This window comes from Pleuronectes platessa, chromosome 13 (assembly GCF_947347685.1).
Source record: "Pleuronectes platessa chromosome 13, fPlePla1.1, whole genome shotgun sequence".
NCBI classification, from domain to species: domain Eukaryota; kingdom Metazoa; phylum Chordata; class Actinopteri; order Pleuronectiformes; family Pleuronectidae; genus Pleuronectes; species Pleuronectes platessa.
In genome coordinates this window covers 2,047,573-2,058,163 of record NC_070638.1, presented here as the reverse complement: position 1 = coordinate 2,058,163, position 10,591 = coordinate 2,047,573, and the positions used below count along the sequence as shown (strand labels likewise).

Genomic DNA, 10,591 nt, shown 5'->3' with positions numbered 1-10,591 from the left:
GGACTTGGGATCGAACCCACGACCTTTCATAAAGTTCATGACCTTGAGCGATTGTTTGCTGGAAGCTTTATCTTCCTGACTGTATCTGAATGTGTGAATATAAAACATGATATTTGACACGTGGATTGATGTGATTAATATCTGAGTTTATTATAGAATATTAGGACTAAACTTGAGGAGAAACTATGAGAATATTTTTCATTTCTCAGCAAAGTTGTTCCACCTTCGCAGATACTGTCTCCTCCTGCTGGTGAGAAGAGAGCATTGCACACACAGGCAGAAACAACATTCAGTTTTAAAAGGATGAAAAATCATAAATCTCTCAGGTGGATGAGGATGAATTATCATTAAGCTAACCGTGCACATGTTGATATCATCCATGTGAATGATGGAAACAAGGAAACAGGAAAGTTCATGTCCCGGCTGAGGGAATAAAAAGACAGACGCTTCTCCGCTCCATAAAAATAATTTATTTACAGTGGCATGAATCATAAATTAACGAGTAGCATTGGCAGAAGCAACATTAGTGGGGACAGCTTGCATAAAGTGGTGTGAGCGTCTGGACTTTTGCATAATTACACACTCACTGTGAGTAAAGAACCGACGACCTCCTGAAAACCTGCAGACACTTTGAACTCAGACTCTTCTCACACTTTGACCTTTTGCTCGGAAAATATCATTTTACTGAGAAACACCTCAAATCAAACCGGCTCTAAAAACAGGATCCGGAGGAATTAACCCTCGGAGAATAATCACACAAAATATTAAGAATATTCCCTAAAGACAATACAGCACAAAAGAAATATTACAGATTTCACTTTTAGATTAAGTTCAGATTATTGTGTTAAGGACACATCTTTATTTTAACATTTGTTTGGAGCTTTTTCTGAAAATCTGTGTTATTGATATTCATCACTATACAAAAAGGTTGTTAAAGTGAAATCTGAGAAACCACAGCAGAGCATTTTGACTTTCTTCCAAGCTGCAGTAATCATTTATAATTTTGTGCAATGTGGGAGAATTTCATGTCAGAGTTGTGCGTTTTATTTTGGCAGAACTAGAATCCTGCAAATACCAGATAGAGAAACTGATGTAGCTGCAGCAAAGGTAAAAAAAAAAAACTTTAAAGAATATTCATTACAAATTCCGAACAAAGTATTGTTATAATTTCGAGTTAATTTGGTTTGTGTCGTTTTTTGGGAGAGAAGATACAAATTCCTGGTTGTGTAATTATTACATCTACAGTATGAAGTGTGACACATACAACAACCTATAAACTTTACAGTTACACACCAGCCACCCACAGAGCTCAGGCCTTATGCTACGTCTTTAGCATCTTCAGGTACATTCATGCATTACAGTATTTTGCAATTGATCACACGTGTTTCTATGAATCGAGAGATAAAGAGAAAGAAATAGTGTATCAGTCAGAATGAGTTCACATCGACTTGTAATGAGGAGTTTGTAAAATCATTCATTCACAGCAGATTGAATAAATCCACGTGTGTTGTAGCTACAGTGAGTTTTACAGGATCCTGTGAGAGAGCACCTTAACATCGGTTCAGTTCAAGTGTCCTCACAATGTCTGAGGTCCAGTCTGTGACTTCACGTCTTTCTGTGTTTTGGTTTTCGACACAAACACTCAAAAATAAAAGATGGACGACACAACAGGTCCGAAAAGTGAAGCCAAATCCCCTCTATCGCCCCCCTGGTGACCCCCCCTCCTCCATGTTAGCATATAGGAAATGGACCAAAGTAATAAGCCAAAGTACTTAGTATGTTAAATCATTTTTTCTGTTATTTAAGCTAGTGTTAATTATGGGTCACGATTTGGCTTCAAATCAGGAGAATCATCGTCCGTCTTTATTTTCAGTCGACGGTTCAGGGGCACGAAGAGAATGTGTCGTCGTTCAAAGATCGCAGCCGAAACACACAACAAACCGACACACAACTTTCTCCTTCAGCCAGTAATTCAAGAGTGAGTCCTGCCAGTGCGTCGCCACCACAAAGGCTCATTTCAAATACGAGTTTTTATTAGTTTCACACACACAAGTTGTGTCGAGGCAAAGCTGCTTCGGAGGCAGAGATGATCACAGTGGAAACAAAACTCAGTGGGCGAAGCAAACACACAAACAACAGGATGGAGTGAGGCGTTGTTTACTCACGGACACCATCTTAGTTCAGAGTGTTGTCATTTGCAGCAAGTTGTTTTGTTTGTCATAAACTGCACAAATCAGTATTTTGACCAATCTGCTCTTTAAGCAGAAAGCTCGGAGCTGCTGATGCTAACGTTAGCCAAGTCGCCCACTGAGGTCTCACTCCACCTGTGAAATGATTTCTCTTCTGCTGCTTTGCTTTACCACTCTGGGGAAAATGTAATTTTTTTTTATAAATCTAAGTATTTACACTATCTATACACATTTACCTTCATTCAAAAAGTCATTAGACGGGGATACAGCTCCCCAGTAACTACAGCAGTTGAAATATATTAATTATATTAAAAATCGACATCAAAATGTACCATTCTGAAGAGATTTCATTTTGAAGAAAGATATCCTTGATTTTTTCTTTTTCATGTCATACAAATAATCTCTACAAATTTCCTTCAAAACTATAAATATCTTTTTTTTTTAAATATTTCTTTTTTCCAGAAACCGTCTAATTTGACGTCTTTCAGTCGGGCTCGAAAATAGAACCATAAATGTTAAAATCAAGAGGTTTTGTTTTATGCTTGTCGATCGTTCACTTCTCCAGTGTCAATCTGGGACATGGTTTCAGTCTCTCGCTCTCACACACACACACAGACACACACACATAACACAAACATACACAAACACACTGCTTCAGAGACTTGAGAGACCCACAGGTAAAAGCTTAGGAATACATTCATCTGATCAGAGCACATGCTAACAGCAAAACCTGTCTCTGTTTGTATTTCAGTGTTTATCGTGTTTCCTTTTATTTCAAAAAGAATATGAAACAATTTCTTAGTAAAACCAGTGTTTAGTCGACGTTAACTTAAACTGAAGGAGCCAGTGAAGATTAATAATGACTGTTCTGCTTTCGTTTCATCCGACTCCAGCTTGAATCTGAATTGACAGACACATATAAATTATCTCATAACTTAGGAATGAATCATAAAAACCTGAATGCGCTGTGACATGTGATTCTTCAGTTTGTGTGTTTGCTGTTAGGATGGCTCAGACGGCAGCTTCCTCATAATGTCTGATCTCCTGAACGAGCCAAAGTGAAGTGGATGCAGCTCAGAGGGGTTTGACATCATGTCCTCACGTGAGCGTCCATCACGAGTGGGAGCGGGAGCAGGGTTTCCATCCCACTCCTCGTTTCTTCATGAGCTAAAGGTTCTGACCTGTGACCTCAGCAGGGGTCAGCAGAAGTTCTGTGAGAGGCAGAAAATCAAAGACAGAGAATAGATCAGGTCACGATTTATTTAAAATCAAATAATCAGACTGGTCCCATGAAAGCTTCTGTTCAACCGTAAATAACACAATGTCATGGTTATTAGAAAATATTTCCTTTTCTTACAGAACTGGTGTCATCGTCTTGCGTCAGCTCCTGACACAGCTGCTCCAGGATCAGGCTGTTGTCACTCACCTGTGACACAAACATAAGCAACATGAACACAACTGCTGAATCAAACCCAAATACTAAGGATGACCACTTAGAAAATGTCAACAGTTATATGTTCTATATGTTTATTTGTGTTAATCTGTGTTGAACTGGGTGTGAAAACAAATTTCCCCTAAATTGCACTTGATTTATCCAACAACTGACTTTACAACATTCGGTTAAAAACAGAAACAAACAATGATTTTGCTGCTTTAGTTGAGGAACAACTGAAACACAGGAAACACAAAAATAACACAGAGAAGTAGACGTGATTAAAATGAATCCAACAGTCCACGTGGATCATCAGGTTCTGGACATGAAGCAGCAGGGAGTCCCTCTCAAACCTGCTCTGTGCTCATGGAACTCATCTGTCCTGACATCTGGCTCATGTTCCCCCCGTTGCCGGCCAGGACTCCCATGTTCATGCCGTGGTTGTTGCCGTTGTACATTCCTGCGTTGGCTTGTGTGGAGAACTGGGACTGGGACTGCTGTGGGTACACACTGGGAGAAGACGATGTTCTGATCAGATCCCTGCTGCTGAGATGCGTGTTCACATGAATCCTGAATCTGGTTCTACCTGTTGCTGGTGGAGATGTTGGCCGGCTGGGCCCACCCGTTGAGGTCTGTGCTGGTCTGGTAGCTGGGGGGTCCTCCCTGGTTCGGGCCCTGGGGCTGGGGTTGTGGTTGACCCTGGCTCTGAAGCAGCATGGGGCTCTGACCCTGTCCCATCCTGGGGGACAGCAGGGGGCTCTGAGGGGTCGCAGCCCCACAGGAGAAGCCCGACACTGGATCCTGGTGCTGCTGCTGCTGCTGTTGGCTCATTCCTGGAGAATGAAGCAGATGAACGGGTCAAAGGGAGATGGGACTGGAAAGTTTCCTCTCAGATCTCGGGACAGACTCGACTTCTGAGAATTCTCTATTCTACAGGAACAGGAAGTAGAATCTCTACGACACTGAGAGACAAACACAAGAAGTCAACAAACAGAAAACAGGAGACGGAAAGAGAAGATTCAGTTTTACCAGTTCTACCAGTTAAATTCCTGACTGGGTGAAATTAAAGAATCTCAAGGTAACTTTGTGGATTTTCACACAGACATTTGTTCATGCAGCCGATCAACTTGATTTCTACAGAGATCATATTTCACGGTCGCCACCCAGAGTCAAACACAGACCACCGCTGCCCTGCTCCCATCATATACCTGAGCTGCTGAACTGGAAGGCACTGTGCTGAGCCGGCGGACTCATTACCCCGCCGTACTGCCCGCCCACATTTCCCATCATGCCCTGGCTACTCAGATGACGGCTGGGGGAGAGGGAGGAGGAGAAGGGGCTGGAGGAGCTGGGATGAGGAGGTGGAGGAGGAGAGGGCAGGCCAGTACCGTAGCTGGAGGCCGGGTAGGGGAACTGCTGCGGGTTGCCCTGCGGGAGACGTGGGTTGGTGCCGCCGATGGGCATCGGGGTGGGAGCGGCGCCCCCGCTGGGCATGTTGAGGCCCTGCGTCCGCATCATCATGGCACGCTGGTGGTGCAGGTGCTGCTGCTGCTGCTGCTGCTGCTGCTGCTGGCGCTGGCGGAGGTGGTTGCTGAGGTACTCGCGCTGACGCTGGGCCAGCATCTGGGCGTTGAGGGTTCCCTGCAGGAGGAACCATGGAGAGCTGAGCACGCCATTCAATGGAACCAACACAAATCACTCCCCACTGATTATATCCCATTACTGTTTCACTACTAGTATTATTATTACTACTACAACTTATAAGGGAAATTAAATTAGTCTAACGCACTTTTTCCTTTATGAATGGTTGCAAGGATTTACTGTATAAAACTAATACAAGCTAATGCATGAATAAAGATGGAGGACATGGCAGCTGCCTCCCGGTGGCATTCTGTGGAATAGGTGGTAAACTCTGCCTCCTCCACGTTAGTAGATGGGACCAAATTAAAAGTCAGTATGCACGTTAAATAGTTATATCTATAATATATCTATAGTTTTTTTGTCATTTTAGGTTTCAACTTGTTATTCGATTATGTTTTTCAGCCATTATATCGAGCTCGACAGCTGAGACTCGTGATTGGTCGGCCTCGTGTCTCAATAACACTTTCAAATCACAATAATCACGCTTGCACAAACTCCAGATGATGACATCAGTGCAAGATGGCAGGAGGATATTTTGGCTTCATTTTTCATATATCAACATTCTATAAGCAAACACACCATCTCCACCCACTGACCTGGTTTGGTACATTAGACCTGAGAGGTAGATTCATGTTGGACACTCCACTCATCTGGTTCCCCCCCGGCTGACGGTTCTACAGGGGGATGGACACAGACTTTATTACTCTCGTGTTTCATCTGGTGTGAACACAGTTTGAAAAGTGAATCCACGTGAATTCAAAGTTCGTGGTCACGTTCTTCTCAAAGGTTCTGTTCACTTTATATCAGCCCTCTGGGTTTCTGCAGATTTAAAACTGTTTAAGATCTATATCACAGCCCGAGAATCACTTCCTCATAACTGAAGGTGAAGTGAAGAAGAACAATCCTGCACCACATTATCTCTCAAACTCCACAGACGGAGACAGAAGCTGTTTAAAGTCTTTCCCACTGACAAGAGGAGAGAACTGTGAACCAAACAAATACAAGACTATTTAAGGTCTGAAACTCAGATGATTAGATTCTACAGGTTTTGTTTTAGACACTCCCCCTAAAGCACGAAGACTGTGGTGGTTTGGGTTTTGTTTTGAAATGCATTGAACATAATCAAATTTGAATGACTCATTCATGTATCTGCAGATCAGCAGCAGGTAACATGTTTTTTCCCTCCACACTTTGACTTCACTGTTTCCAAACATGCACCAACAGGAATGTGAAGATACATGTGCAGAAGTCAGAACTCTCCACCAGGTGGCGGTCTAGACTGTAATGTATCATCGGAACAGGCTGTTCAGAGATCAGTCACTCGTGGGGAATTATCACATTTCAACATTATTGGACAATTTGGAGCCTCAATGTGAATGATCTAGTATCCAAAGACATGAACATGTGCAGAAACTGAAAAAAGTGTTTGAATGCATCAGCAACACGGTGACAGAACAGGAACATTGAGCAGGAAACACACAGAGGTGTGTGTTAACAGCCGGGAACATAACGTACAATCAAGCAGTAATCTCTATGAGTGTGTGTAGGGCTTTGTGTGCGTTTAAGTGCACACCGCATGCATGTGTGTTGATGCTTAAGTGGAGTTGCTGATGAAGGCAGCGAGCTGAAACACGTCTGTTCCTTTCTGCTGCCGCTGAGTTTGAACCTGTTGAACCCAGTCGGCTCTCCAGCGTCACTATGAACAGAACAATGTGTGAGAGCTTCATGTGGAGGCTGCTGCAGAGAGAAGGTGAACCTCAGTATGGAACAATCACACCATCTTCTTCATGGTAATGAGGTTTGGCACTTATCAAAACAATCGTAAGGATCAAAATATAATATCCATCCGTCTATTATCTACGCCACTTATCGCCTTGGCGGTCGCGAGGAAAGCTGGAGCCAATCTCCAGCTGATGTTGGGGCGAGAGACGGGGGTGCACCCTGCAGAGATCACCAGCGAATCACAGAAACACGTCTGCATCACATCTCCAGGCGGTTTGGAGTCTCCAATTAACCAATTAGGTTAATTAAACCGGTGCAGAACACAGAGAACGAGCAAAGCAAGAAGTGAATTTACTCTGTGGACGGATTGAGACGATCACTTAAACAAGTAGGAAACAAACCCAATGACGTCTCAGCAGACAGTCACAGGTGCATGTGAGGGTCTGTCCCCCCCCCCCCTTCCACAGGTCTGAGGTCAACAAGCACCACAGAACAGACGGAGGAGGGATTTGACACGTGACCTACCAGTTGGGCCTGGAGCCTGTGCTGCAGCTGGAGCCTCAGGTTGTTGGGCTGAGGTGGCACTCCGGCACTGGGGGCCCCCGGCCTCATTCCTGCCGACCTGGGCCCCACACCCCCGGGCATCCTCATCATTGGGGGGTAACCAGCAGGGGGCATCCTCTGTTGCCCCATGTGGCCGACCATCGAGGGTCCGTGGAACCCACCATCAGATGGAATGCCGCCATAACCTGGCTGCCCGCCGTAGTGTTGGCTGTACTGGGGGGGCTTCATACTGTCCTGGTCTGACAGAGGAGCCTGCAGGGAGGCAGGATGGTGAGATATGAGGAAGGGGAATAAATACAAAATGTGTATTGGGTTTTGAAACTATATTTAGGTTCTATTCAGTCATGATTTTTGATTTATTACACTGAACTTTCTTGTAATCATCGGGGTTACGGGGGTTGGACACAGAATTAATATCTACGACTGTGTGAAATTTGGTGCAACTTGAAATTTAAGGGAACTGTTGGACTCAAGTAAATCAAATACACATTCTATTTAAATAATGTTATCCTTCTGAAAGGGCCTCACCTGTCTGGCCAGCGTTGGGATTCCCAGCATCTTGTCGATCTCCTCCAGACCCTCATAGTCCTTCAGCACCGAGCACAGCTGGCTCAGCAGGGCCCCCTCGTCTGGCTGGCCCTCGGGCCCCATGGAGCAGCAGCCCATCCCCTCCGCCTGTGGAACGCCGTACCTGAGAGACACCTCAGCGTTAGTGACACGAGACGAGGATCCACACAGAGCTCACATCAGAACCGCCGATCGGCTGACAGGTTACATAAATGACCAACCTGCTCTGGTTCCCGTAGTGATCCATCATCATCCGGTCTGGCCATGGAGCCGTCTGATTGGGCGGGGCCTGCTGCTGAGGGTAGGAAGGGTTCGCCATCTCCATCTCTGCAGCAAAGAAATGCAAATGTCAGGATCGGTTCTGCTTCTGATGATAGTCGGTGTTGTTTTTAGTTTCTCTCGTTCTTTCTATTATCCATCCATCTTTTTTTTCTCACCATTTCCCATCATCTGCATGTTCACCATCGCTCTGGATCCAGGGTGGCCTCTCGTGGGGAGCCCAGTGTTCATGGTGGGCACCATGCGTCCAGGTCCGATCCCCTGGCCCATCATCTGCCCCTGGGGACCCCCTATTGGCCCCTGGGGGCCCCAGCCCTGCTGCATGGAGCCTCGCATCGACCCATTTGTCAGCATGCCTGATTCAGGGGGAGGAATTACACAAGTTCCATTTTTATAAAATAGAGAAGCTCAAATTTTTATTTATTAGAAACGATAAAGAGGTGAGAAGATCAACTTCAGGACGTTTCATTCCATAAACTTATTTAGGATATGACATCAGAGCTTGTGTCTTTATTAAAAAGCTGCATTGGCTAGTTTTCTTTATTCAGCCTCACCTGAGTTGGCCATCGCAGCTTGGTTGGCCATGCCTGCGTGACTTCCCATCATGCCTTGCTGCTGTTGATGCTGCAGTAAGGTGTAGGGGCTGATGTTCCTGTGATGAGGAGGGAACGGCCTGGCGGCGTTGGGGTTGGCGCCCAAGCTGCCGTCCAGGGACATGCTCCTGACAGGAGGAGCAGCTCGACCGGGGGGGCCCTGCCTGGCTCCACTGAAACCTGCTGAGGAGAAGACACACCTTGTTCACACATGTTTGCTGAGGGACAAATGTGATGAATGTTTTTCTAATGTTCTCATTGAGATTCTGAGGATTTCAGCATTTTTCAGACGCACCTGCTGGGCCCATGGGAGGGAAGGCTCTGTGCTGATTGGGGGGGCTGCTGCTGCCGCCGCTGTGGTCGCTCATGTGCAGGATGTCGCTGATGATGGTCTGTTTGTCCACCGAGGGCCCGGGCGGGACAGAGGAGGACGAGGACGAAGAGGAGGGTGGTCCTCTAGCCGGTGGCTGGGCTCCATACAGCTGCTGCTGCTGGCCGCCACTCTGCAGGTCCTCCAGAAGGTCCTCAAGTTCACTGGTCTGAGATCAGCAACAAAAACATTTAAATTACAAAACAAAAGGCATCAAGACATTCTCCCTGGGACAGCGTCAGTCGAGACATCCACCAAACTGTGTTTAGAATTCTTCATATTTTCAAATTTGTTAAAATGTTGCACAACCTGACAAAAGTTTTTTTTCGACCCATTTATTTGAAATAATTTAAACATTTTAAAGAAGTTTAGTCTTCGTGTTTTGTTAAATTCGCTTTTGGATTTAATAGTGACACAAAAAATAATAATAAATCTAAAACAAAATGGGAAAATCTATTTTTATATCATGAACGTGAACTTCACTATGGCTAACAACTCATTGTTACATTGCAACTTAACTCTCCATACAAAAACACACCCACAACTCAAACATGCACTCGCACACACATACACACACACATACGCACACACACACACACACACACACTGACAGGGACGGTTTCCTCCGGGCATTTGGCTGATGAATAGAGGAGGAGCTAAAAATAAACTGCCGGCACTAATGAGGTCATGTGTGATGTACAATAAGACACACAGTCATAGCTCGGTTTAGCTACAGTACGCACACAAACAGACACACACACCCACACACTGTGACCTCTATATTACCACATATAAAGGGAACATTGCAAAAGGGGATGTGAAGGACATGCCCCCAAAACACAGTCTACGTCAAGTCGTAGTTGAAGAGTATATATATACATATATACACATATACACATATATGTATATATATATATATATATACATACATATGTGTATTTGTGGAGCATCCTCTCGTCTATGAGGAGGCCCATGAGCTCTGCTTCAGTGTGAAGTGAGTGAACGATCAACATCACTGTGATAAACAGGCTCATTCATCAACTGATGGAAACTAGATTTTAACTTGCATTCACTAAACAGCTTTTTGCAGTTACACACATCTGCCGCTAGGTGTCACTAAAAACACACTTCAGGTCTTTGACACAACAGAGGAGTCAAATATTTCAAGCCTGACATTTACATTTTCACATTTCAGATCTGATGTGCACCAGTGAATGTAACACACTGACACATT

General features: G+C 44.8%; 1 protein-coding gene across 1 annotated transcript in view; it reads right to left on the bottom strand.

The window, feature by feature from the left end:
- Nucleotides 1–455: 455 nt before the first annotated feature.
- LOC128454517 (nuclear receptor coactivator 2) overlaps nt 456–10,591 on the bottom strand; it is a 29,611-nt gene continuing 19,475 nt past the window's right edge. Inside the window, exons 11-22 of the mRNA XM_053437930.1 lie at nt 9,283–9,526; nt 8,949–9,167; nt 8,553–8,750; nt 8,337–8,442; nt 8,077–8,239; nt 7,510–7,800; nt 5,859–5,936; nt 4,830–5,262; nt 4,208–4,454; nt 3,975–4,131; nt 3,547–3,615; nt 456–3,400 (exon numbers count right to left, since the gene is read on the bottom strand). Of these exons, the coding sequence (XP_053293905.1) occupies nt 3,389–3,400; nt 3,547–3,615; nt 3,975–4,131; nt 4,208–4,454; nt 4,830–5,262; nt 5,859–5,936; nt 7,510–7,800; nt 8,077–8,239; nt 8,337–8,442; nt 8,553–8,750; nt 8,949–9,167; nt 9,283–9,526 (2,217 nt within the window). The 3' untranslated portion in view covers nt 456–3,388. The remainder of the gene's footprint in view (nt 3,401–3,546; nt 3,616–3,974; nt 4,132–4,207; nt 4,455–4,829; nt 5,263–5,858; nt 5,937–7,509; nt 7,801–8,076; nt 8,240–8,336; nt 8,443–8,552; nt 8,751–8,948; nt 9,168–9,282; nt 9,527–10,591) is intronic.